This window comes from Denticeps clupeoides, chromosome 10, assembly GCF_900700375.1.
Source record: "Denticeps clupeoides chromosome 10, fDenClu1.1, whole genome shotgun sequence".
Taxonomy (NCBI): Eukaryota; Metazoa; Chordata; class Actinopteri; order Clupeiformes; family Denticipitidae; genus Denticeps; species Denticeps clupeoides.
Genome location: NC_041716.1, coordinates 21,672,596 through 21,692,660, shown reverse-complemented (window position 1 = coordinate 21,692,660; position 20,065 = coordinate 21,672,596). Strand labels below are relative to the sequence as shown.

Genomic DNA, 20,065 nt, shown 5'->3' with positions numbered 1-20,065 from the left:
TATAGAATAAAATGTACAGATTCATGAGTGAGTTTGTTTATCATGAACTGCCTACCACTAATGAAAAAGCTGTGAATCAGTCCTGCTGCATTTGAACCGGACATCACTGAGGTCTGCAGGGAGCTAATGGTGAATTATTTATGGCCAGCAATTACTGGTAGCCTCTTTAATTATTGATGCTAGTGCTTGATGAAGATCTGTGGTAGAGAACTGCCTGGGTTACAGCTCTATCTAACAGACCAGACCACCCATCTCCAGCCAATTAATTAATTTCATAGCTGTTGCTTTTGAAGAGTTTAACCACAATAAATCATTTCAAAACATTCTCCACTTTTAATGAATTTGGACCATGACACAGTGAACCTTAAGAAAATTCATAATGTATTTACTGCAACAAAACATTTTTGGATTAAGCTTAGCACAACACATTCCATAAAATGTTCATATATTGCTTGGAACATTATTGACTGGTACATTAAAAATAGGTTTTTAAATGCACATGTTCTTATTAATTCAGATCTCTTCATGGTTTATCCTAAAATAATAGTTATTTGAGACCACAAATGATTAAATCTGGTCCAGGTGTTATCTCTGAGATTTAAGTTAAATATATAAATCAATTATTTTTCTTATATATCACATATTATGACGCTTTCCTCTAGGTCTGATCTGAGGAAATAGGAAGCTTCACACCCCCCCCCCCCCCCCCCCCCGAGAGAGAATCACAGGAGCTCTACTGTCCCTGAAACCTTGAAATTAGCAGCCCTACTAATCTTGTTACACGTCTGGCCCAAATGCGAGTGCTCCCTGATGGTGGGGTTTAAATTGTATTGTGGGATTGCTCTGGCTGAGTAGGTTGGATGCGTTAAGATTTGATTAGCTTGAAGGTGAATGGAGATTTTTTCCCATTTGATTCCTGTACGCTGCAGCAGTGCCATCAGACCAGGAGAGATGAAGGAGACATTATTAGGAACAGATATATTAGTTAGACTCTATACCCTCTTTATTATTCAGTAGCTTTAACAACATGGAATATGTGCATTTTATGGTATATGGAATATTTAGGAGTCTTAAGCGTCTATAAGGAAAATCCACCATGTAAAGTTTATTTATATATAACAATGGTACAAAGTGAATCCTTGGCTTGCAAAATAGGTGTGCTTCATATTTACAATAGGTACACAATAATATATTATCATAACAAACAAAAAAACAAAAAAACAAGTCCATCCTTTTTTAAATATTTTAAATTTCTTATAATTTTCACAACACTTTCATAAAACAACAATCGTACTAATTTTCACTATTATTTCATTTACTATAATACACAACTCCAGTGTCTACAAAGAAGGGTCAGTATAACATGATCTGTTGCGTTTTATAGGTTGGAAGGATCTCTGAATCCTTGGAATGGAGCAAAAATGTAGAATGTTGTAAATGTTGTTCCCGCCACTCACCTCTGACAGCATGATGCAAGTAGAACATGAAAATGGACTGCCATCATCTTTAATAACAGCTCAAACACAACAAAAATAAATCTGCTTTGCAGTATAATAAAAGAGCATTCAAGGGTTCTTTCACTTGCTTACAATAAATAAAAAAACATTCTTACCAAATCTCATTCAAAAAAGGTGCAAAATACAGAGGGAAAAGTACTACTTCTACTGATAAAAAGTATTACTTCGTCTTCTCTGACCCCCGTTTTTTGGACTCTGTGTTCTGCAGATCTCTAGGCTTTGATGCTGTGCAATGACTGGTTGTCGATTAACAATGTTGCAGGATATAAGGTACCCTCTATATTAATTTAATATTTTCATGCATATGACAGTATAATACATGTCTGTCCATGTCGGGTAGGAGGGGTTATTCTTGACTGTGACCCACGCAATGGCGCTGAATAGTCAAACTGCAGATGGACACAGCGATTCCACGTCAATCACATCAATTTTCCCAAAACCTCTGACCCCTCGGCTATATTTGATGCAATTTATTTTTTTTTTTTTAAATCTCCTGATCACGCTGTGCACACAAGCAGTTGAGATCAAAGCGCTTCTTCAAAGCTTTGGTAGAAGAGAGGGGCTGAAGGGGTTTCTCCCTCCCTCCTAACCAACAGAACCGAGCAACGGAACTGCGCTGCCCTCAACTGCCTTTCAACTTCCTGCTGTGAGTGGATTGAACCTGACAAAGTGACACAAAGAATCTTTTGTGGATTATGCTGTGAGCTTGAAAGAAAACCTACTCTAAGGCCACAGGAGGAAAAAAAAAAATAAGGAAATCATTTTGGTAAGACCCCGCCCCATAAATATGATCACTATATAGGCTTACAACATTTCATAATTCAAGTATATAATGTAAACAAGGACCTGACGTTCTACCGTTCAACACCGAGGTCAAAGCAAGCACCAACAGGACTGAGAATACAGGAACCGGCTGACCTGAGGCTCCGCTCATGTCCAGTCGACCCAGGAACATGGATTAGAAATAAAGCGACACCATCTTTCGCACATGCCCATCACTGATAGAGGTCTTGCTAGGTGAACAGCTGCAGATGTGCTGGCTGTCAATGTCCACAGTTCGTACCAAGCTGCCTGTACTGGTGAGAGACCAGGGGGTGGGGTTGGAATGGCGGACCCCCATTATAAAGCATTAACCGATTTTGACATGTGTGAGTGGGTCACTCGGCGGGATCTTTTGGCACTTAATCTGCAGCTAAAGCAATCTGTTGGCACTTCAAACTGAAAAACAATGGTCACAAATATGGGGCGATGCATGCAGAACACACAATTAACACCGTCAAGTTGTCCAGTCTCAGGACATCCTGACTCCACTCAGGAAACAGAAATGACAAAATATAACATTTGTACATTCACGTGTAAAAGGTTTTAAAAAAATGACATTTACACACTGATATGTAGTTGAGAGTCCTTGACGTGATCCTGGTGCAGGGTTCCCCATATTAGAAACAGTTTTGAGGTGCACCCTACGACCCTGCAGCAAAAGGATGCACCGTTGAGATCTTTTTAGAAGGAAGGTGAAAAAGACCCCTGTGCCACACTCCTATGTCCTCACCACGAGCTTCACGAAGATGGAAGGAACAGAAGAAGAAGAGGGAAGCAGAAGGCAACCCCAGAGGCACACTGCAGTCAGAGCATATAAAAATAAAATCTGGAGGGGGATCTCTAGAATGACAGGAGATGTTCCTCTCGCTCTAACACACTTGGTCCCACAGGGTCAGCGCCCAGTCATGTGACTGTGAAACTAAAGGAAATGAAGCTGTGATGCCACTGGGAGTCTCTGCACCTCCATCCATGCAGTTCGGCCACGGTGCGTTACGCTTCCGAAATGGCATGAAATGAATCAGAAATCACTCCGGCTCTGGTTAAAAAGTGTCATGGCTGCATGCACTTCCCTTCCACTGGATCCTGGGATTGTTCTGTGGGTGGCAGTGCTGGTAGAGAGGCCATGCCCCTCCTGTCTCTCAGCTCTCCAGGGACATGGCAGCAATTAGCTGCTCTACCTTATAGGCTAGACGCTGCTTCCTTGCCTGCTCATCCTGCTCCAGCGCGGCGGTGATCTGTGGGGACAGATAAACCTACTCATTAGTGTCTCACTCACACACACACTTGTCAGTACACTTTATAATACTAATATAATGCAAGAACCAACCAACACAGGAACAGCTTCTTCCCTCATAAACAGATAATCTATAAAATCATCTCAAATATCCAACATGACTTGATATACATTTACCTTCATGGCATTTATCAGACGCCCTTACCCAGAGTGACTTACAATCAGTAGATCAGTAGTTACAGGACACTAAACAGGACAGGATCAGACTGCAGCGGACTGTACGGTCAGCAGAAAGGATCACCGGTGCCCCCCTGCCCTCCATCCAGGACCTGTACCTCTCAAGATCCAGGAAAAGGGCAGGGAAAATCATCTCAGATCCCTCACACCCTGGACACAGGCTCTTTGACCTGCTGCCCTCTGGCAGACGTTATAGAAGCCTGCAGACCAGGACCAGCCGACACAAGAACAGTTTCTTCCCCCTCGCCATCTCCCTCCTAAACCGCTGATACTGTAAATCACCTCCATCATCGCACACTGCACTTTATGTTCACTTGTATATAAGATTTAGTTTGTTTTTTGCCTATTTATTCATAAAAGTAGATATAGTTATTTATAAATCACAAACAATCCACAACTTGGACAATAACACCACACCCTTGCACATTGTTGTTGTCATTGTTTTTTTCCTACATTGTACTTGAGAGACACCATCTACCGGAATCAAATTCCTTGTATGTCCTTGCACTTACTTGGCCAATAAATACGATTCTGATTCTGATTCTGATACAGGGACAGTGTAGAGCAACGTAGGGTTAAGGTTCTTGATCAGGGACCCAAAGGTAGTAAGTGGGATTTGAACCTGGGTCTACTGGTTAATAGCTGAGTGTGTTAACCACTAGGCTACTACCACCCACACACTGGTCTACACTCCATACTTCCACTGTTGTTATTGCGCTTCATGGACGTGCATTTCACGTCTGTAAATAATGTCCTGATTGTATGTTGTGTATAAATTGCTCCCTGCTGTGTGCTTGAGAGAAACCAATGGCTGGAAGCCCTGGCCCTGCCTTCATTCATTCTTCTGGTTACAGTGGGGCTTTTAGGACCAGCCAGATGACCCATTTTTCTCTCTTTTTCTCTCTCGCTACAGGAAAGGAGTTCTCCGGTTCAAGCTCTCCAGCCCCAACACACCGACTGTGTTCCTGGGCCTGACCACACCACTGTTGGTGATGATTTGAAAAGTCCAACAGGTATAGTGGTGAAAAGGTCCAAAGTGCAGTATAGTCTTAAGGTCTCATTCACCCGTGTGAATGCTCTGATAAGAATGCACCTGATGCCACAAACGTCAGAAAAACACTTTGTTTGGATGTCGGGTGGTGTCAGGTGAGCGTGGACTGAACGGCAACAGTTTTTCTGCTTATTGGAACAAATCTAAAAAAAAGGTTCACGCCAAAGTTAACTCCCGTTAAGACAATACTGTCATGTTGTAGATCTCTGGACACTCAGAGACTGATAAGATCAGCATTTCCTCCATTCCTGCTTTGTGTGTGTTTCAAAGTGTCAGATTGAATACTAAAGCGCTTTGATTCCATTGGTTGTGCAACTTTGACCGCCATGCGTGCACAAGGTCACCGAGTGGTGTGCTGTGCTGCGCCAAACTCCTTCCCAGAGCGGCATTGTACTCGGATCAGGCTGCCACAGTCACGACCAGCACTACATTAAAAAAAAAAATTATACCACCGCCAGAAAACCACAAAGCAAAATTATTATTATATAATCAATTCTGTTTTGCACGGCATTGATGCACAACCGTCCACGCCTGCATCGCAACACATCGATTATACGATTAATTTGAATGCCCCCAGTACTTAAGGTTATTTAAACACATGGCTCCTCTCACTGTGTTGTCTCACTTAGTATGCTAACTGTTCCCATGCAGATTATTTTCAGTTTATAGGCTCCAATGCCAGTTTTGTGTTTATTTAAAAATTATGTCTTGCAATTGTGCCATGTGAAAGTGAAGTGATTGTCGTTGTGTGCACATGATGAACACAATGAAATGTGTCCTGTGCTTTAGGGAGCAGTGGGCAGCCAGGGTTAGGGTTAGGGTAGGGTGCAGTGTGTGGGGAAGGTACCTTAATCAAGGGGACCTCAGTCGCACCTTGGCGGTTCGGGATTTGAACCCACAACATTCCGATTATGAGTTTGCTTCCACCACCACTGCCCCTAATAAGTAACTCTTTTATTCTTGTACACAGCATCAACCATGCAGTGACTCAAGCCCTCCATCTTCTTATTCAAAGTTCATTCATTAGGACACATGACATCCTGTGGTGTGACTAGACATTGATCTTTAATCCAAGTCTTCTGTTCTTAAATGGATTAGCTAAATGTCTTTTAATAGGACAAGCATTTAGGGAAGCCAGATTCAGTGATTCAGTGCTTTGGGCTACAGTAATAAACAACCAACCTGAATAAGCGAGATGACCAGCGTGAGCTGGGTACATTACCTCTTCATTGTACTTGCTGATATAGGAGTAAATCTCGTTGAGTGCACTCAGCATGTTGAACTCGTTGGAATGGAGTCTTGCCTGCTCAGCCAGATAGGCGTTCATATCCTGGTCACTGATGGCCGGCAGGCGACTGATGTCTGCATAGTACCTGAAGGGACAAATAGGGGTGCAGCTCTAGTCTCAGAATATAAAATTATATGAAAGGTTTAATGGGAGATTATGTGTGAAACTATTAAAAATTATAATGGTTGCTGGAGCACAAGGCTGTAAAATGTGATATAAGCACATTATTATCTAACTGGGGATTGTACTGCACAGCAGACGATTGGAACATGTTTTTTTTATAGGTTATGGGAACTCAAACCTCTCCACCCAGCTCTTGTAGTTGGGTATGTCTTTAGCGTAGAGCAGCTTGTTGGAGGGTGAGTCTTTGCCCAGGCGGTGCTCTGAGGTGGAACAGGAGTCCATGAAGGTCTGGGCCACGACTGACAAACAGGCATCTGTGATGCTGCTCTTGTGGATGTCAAAGACAAACTGGGGATTTTTGATGACATTCACCCAGAAACGCAAAGGAAGGCTGTGGAAACAAAGAGGCATGTTTTAACAAAAGAAGTCAATCACCAGTGGATACCCGGGCATTTACCAGTTGCTTTTCCATGTGTGGCGGACGTCTGTGTCATGGATGCCATGTTTATCAGCCTGTTCATCCAGGAAGTCAAACATGTACTTGATGGCCAGTGGTAGCGCGCTGCCTCTGTGTACTGTGCTGAAGAGTGTCTCAAACAGGTCATCCACAAACTTCTGAAGAGTACCCTGTAGTAAATAAAAGGGGTGTGCTCGCTGAGTTTACATACTTCTATGTCAGTTCAGAAAACAATTAATGATGAATACGCTCAAAAAAACATGAACCAGATCTATAAATCAGATCTCTAAAAAGGAAATCATTTTAGATCTATAAAAAGGAAAACATACATGACATAATTTTTCATTCCACTTTTTAAAAATATTACAGATGTTAAAAATACATCTGACAGTGTGCGGTGTGACTATCTTTAAAAAGATCGGGCTGCAGCATGGCACCCAGCCCCACCCAGTGATGGATAAAGTGTTAACAGAGACCACAGTGGCCTGATGCACTGTGGGGCGTGGTGGGGTGGACCTGTACCTTAGTGGCCAGGAGGCGGGTCAGGTAAATCTCAGACACCATCTTGCTGCCACGGTCACCCTCCTTCTGATCTCCATGCTCGTGGTTCTTCACTAGGTGCCAGACTTTCACCCCACTCTCCAGGTCAGGGGTGATCATGGGTGCACGGGAGCGCAGACTGTCAGGACTACCTGTGTACCGGAATGTTGAATCTGGAACAGAGATACACACAGATAATTATACTTACTATATTATACTATTTATACTATACTGTAATTATACTGTCTATTTTTATCACAGGTGAAGTGACAGGGTGGAGTTGTCCACCTGCATGCTGAACATCTGCAGCTCTCTCATGAAGCAACATTTCAATAAATCCCATGGATCCGTCTGCCTCTCACATCTTGTATGGAGCTGCAGTACCTGCCCGCTCTATTAACCACTCTCAACATGACATGAAAAGATGCCAAACCAACACGTCTAAAGGTTCCTGATGCATTGAGAGCTAGAGGCCTTCACGTCTCTCACATATCGATCCGATTACAGTTATCAGTGCCTTGATTATCTATGCATCATGTTGCATCCCATACATTTTTCTACAGTACTTCACATCATGTTTTCAAATACATCAGTGAGGTGAGAGTTATGACTTTGTTCACCAGAAGACCCAGGTTCAAATCCCACTTACTACCATTGTGTCTTGAACTCCAGGGTCACAATTGCTCCAGGGGGGGACTGTCCCTGTAACTACGTATTGTAAGTTGCTCTGGATGAGGGCGTCTGATAAATGCTGTAAATGTAAATGTGAACAAAGTCGAACTCAGGATACTCAGATCAGGCCACCACAGTCACTACCGTCATTACTTTTTAAAAGACGACTACTTTAAATTACTACAAATACTAAAATACTCGCTCATCCCAATGACTTATTTTTTCCTTCTGGCTGGTCCCCTGACTAATTTGGACACCCTCTTCACAGGCAAGGTTAGATAACAAAGGTAGCAAGTGGCCTTCGCGACATTAAGCCCAAAGTGGAATTTTTTGAGGAGATCTGTGTTGTGCAGAGTTGACCCCAGGGAGGTGAGAGATTAGCAGAGGGAAAGAGAGCAAAGATGAGAGGAATATACATATATATATATATATATATATATATATATATATACACACACACACACACACACACACACACACACACACACACACGCACACACGCACACAGGCTCGCCCCTGGATACTGTCTACATCTGATGCTGTAAACTACATTTCTTTCTGTCAGTGCGGCATTGTGGGAATAAATGTACACGTTGTGATTTTGCTGACGGAGGCTGGGTACGATTAGAAGGATGAGAAACTACATGCTACATCATTTATTTTTATATACAGTATGTGTAAAATGGAACTGCTGATATGTGTGTATGTGTGTGTACCAGTGTGACAGGGATGCTTGCATAGTGCTGGGTGTTGAAAAAACACAGCTGTGTCTGATGTGACCTTCTGTGACTGCAGCATGGACAGTTACAGCGAAGAGGTTGTGAACAGTGAGAAAATGGTGAGATGCTCTTCTTATTATTATTTTATGCCTCTGCTGAGATTGAAGTTTTGTCTGGAGCTTTAAAGCCTTTACAACTGTAACGCGCTGCTGGGGTGGTCAGCCCATGCGACCAGTACCTTCTTCTATAACTGATGATGGATTGAGAATTTCTCCTGTTTGGGAGGAAGCAGCTGACAAGTGAACATGTTTGTTCTATGTATGTTCTGACCTCTCCAGAATTGGCAAGCATTTCCATCATTGTCACTGCCTAAATTGTGGCACATGTTTGGGGTCTTGATTTGGCCCTGTCTGTAGGTGACAACACAAGCGTCTTGGTGGAACTGGCAAATTGCTGGTGTGAAGTAGCGCCAGCACTGAATAATTAGCAATCAGAGAGAGGGGAGGGGGAGAAGGAGACACCCACAGCTCTGTGACTTGGAAGTCGGGAGTGCAGCAGATGGGAGGTTGGTGACTCGCCTTCAGAGAACAGGTTAATGCATGTAGAGGACTTTTTTTTATCTGAAGAAGCTTTCCTCATCAATCCTGTCAGCACTCATGCTCCTTTGATCCCTTTTACCAGAGTGTATGAACCACACACACACACACACACAGACCCTTACCATATCTGCTGATGGATGTGCGTGTGATGCTGGCAGATGGAGGAATGTTGTAGGAGGAGGTCTGCTTTGGAACCAGCGCCACCACACTGCGATCAGACACCTGCAGGAAGGAAGAAAGAAAGCAGCGTCATTCAACAGGGCCTCTTCCCGACACGTCTCTACAGTCTACATATCGCCTTCTGCTCCAATCCTGTGTCACATATCTGGAGACAATAGTGACACTGGCTAGCTGTGCAACTTTGCATCATTTCAATTTCACTTTCATCTTCATACCTGTATAGCTAGGCATAAATCAACAGCTGCTGTTCAAAAAAGACAATCTGGCAAGTTACATATCATAACAAGACTTATTAAAGTGCAAAGATTTTCATTTTACATTTACAGCATTTATCAGACGCCCTTATCCAGAGTGACTTACGATCAGTAGTTACAGGGACAGTCCCCCTGGAGCAATTTAGGGTTAAGTGTGCTCAGGGACACAATGGTAGTAAGTGGGATTTGAACCTGGGTCTTCTGGTTCATAGGCAAGTATGTTACCCACTAGGCTACTATCACCTATTTTCATTGCAGAAAGTCTGAAACTTTTGCAGTCAGCTCAAGCTTTTCCCCTTTTTCTTTTTCCCCTTTTTTCTCATATGTAAATTCCTTTTCTAAAGGCCATTCATATGATGATAGTTGTTTTGAAAGTAACGAAGATGACCTTGATGACCTTGAAGCCAGAGTGTCTGCGGTGTTGTGTTGTACTGATGTGTTGTATCTCATTGGTCACAACAAAAATCCATATCTTATTATATAATTTCATCTTCTGATAAAAGAGCTTTTCTAGAAGTAGTCTCTGAGCAAAATCCACAATTCTTTCACCATGGGGTTGTTCCATATTGTACAAGATTAAACGCTTTCTATTATTAATAAACTCACCAGACTCCTCACATTAATTAGAATGGACACAAATTCATTTGTGGGCCTCCAATATCACTTTTGAGACATTCCTGGAGGGGACTGTCACTGTCATCTGCTGGAGATTTTGGAATTTAGGGAGGCATGTCCCCTTCAGGAGCGCTCAGAGGGTGACGGCGGATTTTCCACTCGTAATTTAGTGAGTAAATTTAATTAAAAATTTAAAATATGAATATTTAATAAGAAAAAGGGAGGGGGCTTACTGAGGATTATCAAGGGCTATAGCAAGAAATCACATTTGGTGGGATTCAAATTTTTGTGACAATAAATAAAAGTTATGAACTGGATTAATTAATTACACTCAACAATGCTTTATTACACATACATAAACCACATTATCCAAAGCCTGAAAGTTCAATTGACTGAAACTGCTGTAACCAAGAAATTGCAGATGTTTGCAGGAAAAACCTCATACTGGCAATAAACGTTAAGATTGCGATACGGACCTTGCAGAACTACTCTTATTCACAGATGAAGCAAACTCCTGTTGAAAACCCAAATAGCAACGACTGGATGATGAATGTTTTGTTTTTATGAATATTTGAGGAAAATTATTTTGAAATGTTGTTTGATGAAATTTGTTTAAATGAGCATAAACAAGGGGAAATGTTGGGATGGTTTTCTTTTTTCTTTCTAGTATACTATAATATGAAAATGTACAGATTATACAGAAATAGGATAGCATTCTTTCACCTTAGAAATATTGCGAAAATAAGAAATATCATTTCAATGCATGATGCAGAAAAGTTGGTCCATGCATTTATTACATCAAGGTTAGATTACTGCAATGCATTATTGTCTGGATGCTCTAGTAGGTGCATGAGTAAACTCCAGCTAGTACAGAATGTTGCAGCCAGAGTTCTAACTAGAACCAGGAAATTTGACCACATCACCCCAGTCTTACAATCACTGCACTGGTTACCCATCAAATTTAGGATTGACTACAAAATCCTACTTTTAACCTATAAAGCTCTAAATGGTCTCGCCCCACAGTACCTGTGTGAACTTTTGGTTCTTTACGAACCGCCACGCCCCCTTCGATCAATGGGTGCGGGGTCACTACTGGTACCAAAGGTGCAGAAGGTCACAGCTGGGAGCAGATCCTTCTCCTATAGAGCTCCGCAGTTGTGGAACAGCTTGCCTGTCAGTGTCCGGGACTCAGACACAGTCTCTGTTTAAATCCAATCTCAAAACCTATCTGTTTTCTCTGGCTTTTTGGTAAAGTCCTAGACCCTCATTTCACTTCATTTTGACACAGTGTCAATTATAAAGTCAAGTTTATCATAGAGTCCCCCTGTTAGACACAGACAAAGTTAAATTCACCCTAGTTTGGCTGTCCTAGTTAGGGTACCGGGCCACTGTAGCACCAATATACCACTATTACCACATATTTCAGTATCGGTCGTACAGTGCAACCGTCTGCCGCTGCTTCTGTTTGTTTCCTGGTTCCTGACAACTACTAAACAAGGACATACCATGAAACAAACCAGAGGGTCACCACAGCCACCACCACCGTTACAACTACAGCTATAGGGATCTTCAAATGGACCAGCAACATCATTATGGACACTAATCTAGACCATGACACTGACTACATCCTGGACTTCTCCAACCCTACAACTGTAGGACTTATTATTATATCATCCCCAACCCTGCACTGACACCATTTGCAGGCTCACTCTACCCTGGAAGGGGGTCCCTCCCTATCACTCCTTCCCAAGGTTTCTTCCTTTCTTTTTTCTCTCTCCTAGAGTTTTTTTTGTGTGGAGTTTTTCCTTGTGTGCAGAAGGGTCAAGTGTGGGGGGTGTCAACTGTAGGGCCTGTCAAAGCCCATTGAGACATACTGTATGTGATTTTGGGCTATATGAGAAATAAATGTTGTTGTTGTTGTTGTTGCCTTTTTAGCGATGGTAAGAGAATGTGAGGCTCTGACATCTCCAAGGGATCTAATGTTTAAGGAAAAGAGGAGGCATCCAAGGACGGAGGCTTGGGGAATTCCAATCATGGCGGGGCAAACAGGGATCCTCACCATGTCACCTGGTATGTTCAATCCTGAAGATAAGATGTTGAATCTGAAATTTTAAGTTTGAGAGTGTAGTCATAAGACAAGCTCCTCAGCTAGTTATGCAGTTTCAGTGGAATGTGCAGCTTTGAAGCCAGACTGTTTAAGGGCCATGAATACTGGGAAATGAATAACAGAAGTTGTTGGTATATGAATAGTCAATGGTGTTGTTCTAAATCATCTCAGATGTTTTTTTTCCTTCATGCATCAAATGGATTTCAATCGGCCACTAGTGTAATTGTAAAAGCTAATAATCACAAGAAAAAACCTTTTTTTAATAATAAGATATGGATTAGTGGCTGGTTGGGATGATAACAGTCAGTATTAGTTCATGGTGTTCTATGAAATTATACAGAGGACAAACGTTTAGCTGATTTGCATTGGTGATTCTCCAGCTCACACTAATCCCTGCTACACCATTAGATGGGGTTGTGGCCCTGGTTGACCCTCTGCAGGAGACTGGAAGACACTTGAAAGCGAAGCTCTTAAGAAGCCACACTTCTGCTTGGCTGCCTCCCAATCTTTGGGCTGCCAACACATTTTTTTCCATGTAACATCTTCCTTCATCCTTCCCTCCCTCCCTTCCTTCCCTTCAACCCTCTCTTGTTCCATGTCCTTTATTACTTCATCAGAAAGTTCCAGAAAGATTCAGAAACAAGGCAGTTGAAAGCCCTATTAGTTAACTCCACCTCTTTCTTCCCTCTTTTCATCCTCTCACCTTCTCTCTTTGTGAGGAGCTGGTCTGCTCTATGAAATGCTGGATGATTGAATGCAGTTGCCTTTTTCCCCTGGGGGCTGATTTGTACTGGTTCCAGGAAGATAATGGTGGACCTGAGCCATTTCCCAGAGCACCATCTCTAATCCCAGAAACCACATGCCTATCAGGGAACAGAGCTGTGAGCGGTGCTCTGATCTGGGTTTGCTGCAGTTGGTTTAGGTCAAGTTTATTTTTTTGTCTTGCTCCCCTTCCATTAAGTAGAAGAGGACATGTTAAATAGACAATCTTGTAATTGTGTAACTGGGTTCTCTAATTGGTGGAGAAATTTACAATGCCATTCAAAAGTTCAAGGTCATTAAGAAATGTCCTTGTTTTGTTCAATTAAAATTACATAAAGTTAAAGAAAAATCCTGACCAGATATTGTTATTGTTGGAACATGACCGGAACATCTGCATATATTTGACAATAATATACTATATAATAACATACAATAACAATTATTATGCTTATTTATAAAAACAGTCATGCTTAATGTAGCTAGTTATGAATCTCTCTGTTAACCTCTTCATATTTGTGTTTTTGAATGGCTGCTACATGACAGACGACTCAGTCTGCAGAAATATTTAAACATCATTTAGGTCTGACATTCAGAATCTGTAAATGGACATGTGAGAAAATAGTCTTCACCCTCTGGCAGATGTTTTTCAAACCACGAGAACCTCTTTTTGCTGTATTTCCCAGATTTACAGAGCGAAGTGAGACTATGAAGCATTGTTGAAAGCATGAGATACATCCCTAATGACAGATTACAGGCATATGACCTCTCCCCCGCCTCTGTACAGAAGCATCATGCCCAGATGGCATTGGTGAGTAGTTGGGAGGCCAGTGCCCCCATCTCAGATGAAGCAACTGCTGCATAAAACGTGAGCGATGAGCACGTTGTACAGGAGCACAAAAGCTATTTTTGTGCTATTACTCAACAGCAAAAGAGAGAAGTGAAATGAAAAAATTAAGCAGAAACAACAATAATAAACAAAGTCCAGACTAGAAAATTGCTACTAATGGAAAACACATTAGTAATTAATGAGTTTACTTCTGGTAATGACCATGAAACCTAATGCAACTGAATTTCTAATGAAACCCTCAGTTCATGCTGAATGAAAGGAGCAACTGAGTATGTGGGTACGAGAGCTACCTGAGAGAGACTATTTTACATCCCTGTGAGGATGAAGGTGCTAATTGTCATCATCACCATCATCATTTTCTCCTGGAGGTAGACAGGTAGGACAGGGTCATGTGAACAATTGTGTTGGTCCTACCTGGTAATGCATGAGGGTGTTGAGCCTCTTCCAGTCATTCTCAATCTTGGTGGTGATGTCCTCATCTTGTAAGACAACACGAGCCATTCGGCCCTGACGCCACTCTGCAGCCAATGATAATAAAGATTCAATATGAAGGCAGTACTGCAAGAACATTAGAAAAAGAAAGCAGCATCAACAGATTTGTGTTGTGCAGCTGTGCTCACTGTGGCCGATAGACAATCTGGACTGATGGGAATTTTAATTAAACAGCTATCCCTGTCTCTCTCTCTCTCTCTCTCTCTCTCTCTCTCGCTCCTTTCTCACCCTTTCAGCCTGTAATTGGCCCTTGTGTCAGAGAGGCAACGCATCATTTTCAAACCGACTGAGGGGCGAGCTCAGCTTTTTTTCTTACTTTTTTAAGGGTTGGGGAATAAATGGAGAGGGACAAAAGATGAAGAGAGGGAGCTGAGGCCCTGTCAACCTATAATGAAATGATAATGATTATGAGGAAATGGACGTGTTCACACAGGCAGTGATCACAGATTTTCTCCTCTGCTGGCTGGACTTTATTACATGCAGACAGCGCCAACCTCCCCTTCCTTCCATCAGAATACATCTACCTACACACACTACATTACCACATACTACATTTAGGGTCATTTTAAACAGTTCTGAATGCTGGAAATGGAGGATGTATGTGTGTCGTACCCAGGTCCATGTCTACAGCTCGGGGTCTCTGTGAGTAGGGCATGTTCTTGTAGACAGCATCCAGGGTTTTCTCTTTCACCTGGGTGATGGTGTCGCAGTTCAGCACCTTCACCGGGATTTCAGGGCTGTTCTCATTGTCGGGGTTCACACAGTTCAGGATCTGTGTGGAACCAGGCGAACAGAAGATGAAGCAGGGTGAAGTTATTTTCTTGTTGTTATTTGATTTACTTTATAACCTCCATTGATGATCTAATTTCACACCTTCGGCAGGACAGCAATTTCCAACTCCAGTGGGGTATTAGTGCATTAATGAGCCAGATTCCCAACCAGAACAATCAGAGCAGTGTCATCCTTGTGTGTATGAGTGGTAATTCCCTCACTGCTCTGTTCGCAGCGGTTCAGTTGTTGTTGAAACAACACTAAGGCCCACTGCCTCATTAGACACACCTTAAAGACTGAAAGATCTGACTGAATTGTTTCAGTGCCTGAATTGAGATACCAAACCCAGAGAGGTTTTTAGGAGACCAGCTGTCTTCCTGTCACTGGTCAGAAGGATACACATTCACCTCTAAATAAAAAAGGCATTATGCTAGAAGCCTTGGAGACAAAAAAAGTCTCTATATATTTAATGGTGCAAAAGAACCTTGTGAGCTTTGATAATGTATTGACTTGTTTTACATTTTACATTTACAGCATTTATCAGACGCCCTTATCCAGAGCGACTTACAATCAGTATTACAGGGACAGTCTCCCTGGAGCAATTTAGGGTTAAGTGTCTTGCTCAGGGACACAGTGGTGGTTAGTGGGATTCGAACCCGGGTCTTCTGGTTCATAGGCAAGTGTGTTACCCACTAGGCTACTACCACCCACTACCACTTGTGTATAAATGCGTTTGAAAGTGAAAGTTTGTCACAGCTAAATATGCATTTAACCCATAACCCTTAGTGAGTAGTGTGCAGATACGAAAGGTGCCTGGAGTGCAGTGTGTGGGGACGGTGACCTCAGTGGCACCTTGGCGGTTTGGGTTCGGTGTGTGTGTGTGTGTGTGTGTGTGAGAATGGTACTAACCAGCGTCTTGTACTCTATCTGCTGGCGGATGAGTTTGTCCTCACTGAGAGAGTACCGTGCCTCACCGGTGATGGCATCTATGGGACCTTTCTCCATCTGCTGCTTTATGGCACAGTAGAGCATGAAGAGAGGCTCACCAGCACACTCCTGCTCACACACATACACACACACACACACACACACACACACACACACACACACACACACACACACACAAGAGAGTGGTTTGAGACTGTGGGTCTGACAGCCTCCAGGAGGATCAGGACTTTAAGAGCAGTCCAAGTGTAAGACACATGTAGATAAGGATCTGAGCTCGCTTGCAGTTGCGCTCGGTAACAGTGCTGTCTGTTCCCTCTGGATAAGAAACCCCTGTCAGGCAGTGATGTATGAGGGTCTGGTGGGTGCAGACAGGGACAGATGACAGGGCCACATGTCCCCCACTTCTCACTGAAAGCATGATTGAGAGCAGGACCTGACTGAATAGCCATTACATTAATGCCCGGCACCAGTGTTTCACCTGTAGGATCACCACTGGTTCTCATAAAGTAGGTGTGTACTGGAAAGGATCTCAGGATACAATATGTCATGATACAATGATATAGTGTGATACTGTACATATTGCAATATTCAATATTTCAGTTCACTGAAAATGTAAAAACAGAGCTGATGAGGTGAGGTGATCCGTCTGTGTCGATCACATTACATTAGTAATTCAGCCAAAACAACATAACACAAAACTGAATTTTGGACTAAATTTGTATATAGTTTGGGGTAAAAATGTATATAATAATTCTGGATAAGATTTTGCAGAAACGACCAGCTCATTCTTGCATGCAAGAATCAGAAGCATGCAATCAGAAATTCCCCTGAAGACCCTGTTCCCCCTGAAGGCCCAGTCTGCTTACCTTCAAAAACTTGTGGAGCAGGAAGGCAAACCAGTTGGTCAGCATCTTCTCCGCCACAGACTCGGTTCTGGGTGAAGAGGAGGACTGTGTGAATGATGTACAGGCACAATCCATCCACATGCAGACAACCGGAAACTTCCAGACAGAACTGTGCTGTTTGTACCAAATTCAACACATTCATCCCAGACTTCATACTCTTACATGATAGCAGAAATCACAATAGGGCTAAACGTCTATTAAACATGGAGAAAATAAAAGAATCAAATTGGTGCTTGAGAGAAGTAAGTTTAAAGTGAAAAAGTGAAATTGTCACTTGTGATACACAGCAGCACAGCACACGGTGCACACAGTGAAATTTGTCCTCTGCATTTAACCCATCACCCTCAGGGAGCAGTGGGCAGCCATGACAGACGCCCGGGGAGCAGTGTGTGGGAACTGTGCTTTGCTCAGTGCCACCTCAGTGGCACCTTGGCGGATCGGGATTCGAACCAGCAACCTTCTGATTACGGGGCCTTACTTAACCGCTTGGCCACCACTGCCCTACAGATAGCCCACCACTGCCCTCCGCTAGGCCACCACTGCCCTAAGAGGGATGCAGGTGTGTGATTGGTCACTGTGGTCATCATTAGCATCAAACTGTCGATGAAAATGCAAGACCTAGCAGTTTCCAGTTATAGAGACAGTCCTCCTGGAGACACTCCGGTTAAGGGTCTTGCTCAGGGACACAATGGAAGTAAGTGGGGTTTGATCCTTTCACTTTGTGGTCTGGTTCATACCAGCACATCTCTCTCTCTCTATCCTTCTGTAATCTTGTTTCTTCTTTTTTATTTTAGGAAGGGAGAGAAGGGAATCTTGACATAGCTGGAGTGCCTGAAATCAATTTGCCTTTCTAGCCCCAATAATAAAAACTCAACCAGAAGAAGAGGTTGCTGAAGAAAAAACACAGAGTACAAAAGAGAAAAAACAAAAGTGGAGAGAAAAAAACATAAAGAAGCCAGACAGGAGTGAATAATGAGCATAAAAAATACATGAAAGGGTTACTCTCCTGCTCCAGAGAGCAAGCAAACATGGCTGTGGAATACCAATACCTCCCCTTCATCACCCGGGGGAGAAAAGCAAGGGAGAGAGAATCCCTCGTTCCACCAAATAACCCCGACATTCACTCACTTTACTGTCTTTCACCCAAAACAAACATTTCAGTTGAGCTGAGTCTGTCTGTGAGATAAAAAACCCACACAAACACACACTCTTTGAGTGCAAAAGCTGTGGTGAGACCAGAAGCGTCTACACTGAGACCTCCAGCAGCGTTACTTTGGGCAGAGAAACCTCTGAAACACACTCACACATAAAGCAGGAGATGTGTATTTGAGTAATGTCTGTAGATGCAATCAGCTCCCTTAACAAAATGCGGGGTTTGTGATTCATGCAGATGTATTTTAAAACCTCACAATTAATACTTGAGTGTAATGGAGCAAAAAAAGTGATAAATGTAGAAAGTTGCTAAATCCTTGTCATGGTCTTCCTCCATTTATCCAGGTCCGGGTCGCAGAGAGCAGCATCCCAAGTAGGGAATCCCAGCCCTCTCCCGAGCCACCTCTACCAGCTCCTCCGGCAGGACCCCAAGGCATTCCCAGACCAGACTGGAGCGTGTCCTGGGTCGACCCGGGGGCCTGAAACACATGCCAGAAACACTTCCCCAGGGAGGCGTCCTGGAGGCATCCTTACAAAACTCACGCTCCTCTGGTACAGGGACTGAATGCCCTTAACAAAAGGCCATCCACCCCATACTCCTGGAGCGCCCCCGATAGGGTGCCCCTGGGGACACGGTCATAAGCCTTCTCCAAATCCACAAAACATATGTGGATTGGTTGGGCAAACTCCCATTCCCCCTCTATCACAAGGGTAAAGAGCTGGTCCACAGTTCCCCCGATAGTATAGGATCACACCCTTTGGTCCCCCTTCTTAAAACGGGGACCACCACGCCACCCGAACTGCCCCCAATGTCCACGCAATGTTGCAGAGACATGTCAACCACGACAGCCCTACTACATCCATAGCCATGAGATACCCAGGATGGATCTCATCCACTCCCTGGGCTCTGCCGCTGTGTATCTGTTTGACTACTTCAGCAACTTCTGCCCCTGAGATTGGACAGTCCACACCCAGGTACCCCAGCTCTGGTTGAGGAACCCCTCAAAGTAGTCCTTCCACCGCCCGACTATAGCCCCAGTCGACATCAGCAGCTCCCCATCCCCACTGTAAACAGTGTGAGTGAGTTGCTGCCTTCCTCTCCTGGAGCGTCGGATGGTTTGCCAGAACCTCTTTGAAACCGATTGGTAGTCTTTCTCCATGGCCTCAGCGAACTCCTCCTTGCTGACTGCCACTGCTCCACCCTACTTGGCCATCCGGTACCTGTCTGCTGCTTCTGGAGCACCACAGACCAGCCATGCCATGTAGGCATCCTTATTCAGCCTGACAGCTCCCCTAACCTCTGGTGTCCATCTTCCCCTGCCATCTGACCCAACTCACCACCAGTTGGTGATCAGTTGACAGATCTACTCCTCTCCTCTCTCCTGAGAGTCCAAAACATATGGTCGCAGGTCAGATGATATGACACTCGTACCAAGTGTAGCGATGGGGATCCTTATGTTCGAACATTGTGTTCGTTATGACCAAACTGGGACTTGCACAGAAGTCCAATAACGAAACACCACTCGAGTTCAGATCTGGCGGGCCGTTCCTCCTAATCATGCCCCTCCAGGTCATGCTGTCCTTGCCCACGTTCTCATTTACATTTAGAGCATTTATCAGACGCCCTTATCCAGAGCGACTTACAATCAGTAGTGACAAGGACATTCCCCCTGGAGCAACTTAGGGTTAAGTGTCTTGCTCTGGGACACAATGGTAGTAAGCAGGCTTTGAACCTGGGTCTTCTGGTTCAGCAATGTGAGTGTTGAAGTCCCC

General features: G+C 43.5%; 1 protein-coding gene across 3 annotated transcripts in view; it reads right to left on the bottom strand.

Moving 5' to 3' along the window:
- Nucleotides 1-1,081: 1,081 nt before the first annotated feature.
- The window catches only part of plxna2 (plexin A2), a 154,872-nt gene continuing 135,888 nt past the window's right edge, over nt 1,082-20,065 (bottom strand). Inside the window, exons 23-32 of one of the 3 annotated variants that reach the window (XM_028992514.1) lie at nt 17,102-17,168; nt 16,197-16,343; nt 15,129-15,288; nt 14,439-14,542; nt 9,382-9,481; nt 7,252-7,442; nt 6,730-6,899; nt 6,451-6,663; nt 6,044-6,234; nt 1,082-3,574 (exon numbers count right to left, since the gene is read on the bottom strand). In XM_028992514.1, coding sequence (XP_028848347.1) covers nt 3,549-3,574; nt 6,044-6,234; nt 6,451-6,663; nt 6,730-6,899; nt 7,252-7,442; nt 9,382-9,481; nt 14,439-14,542; nt 15,129-15,288; nt 16,197-16,343; nt 17,102-17,168 — 1,369 coding nt within the window. In that variant the 3' untranslated portion in view covers nt 1,082-3,548. Of the gene's footprint in view, nt 3,575-4,371; nt 6,235-6,450; nt 6,664-6,729; nt 6,900-7,251; nt 7,443-9,381; nt 9,482-14,438; nt 14,543-15,128; nt 15,289-16,196; nt 16,344-17,101; nt 17,169-20,065 lie in introns of those variants that run through there. The other 2 variants (XM_028992513.1, XM_028992511.1) reach the window with 2 other exon arrangements.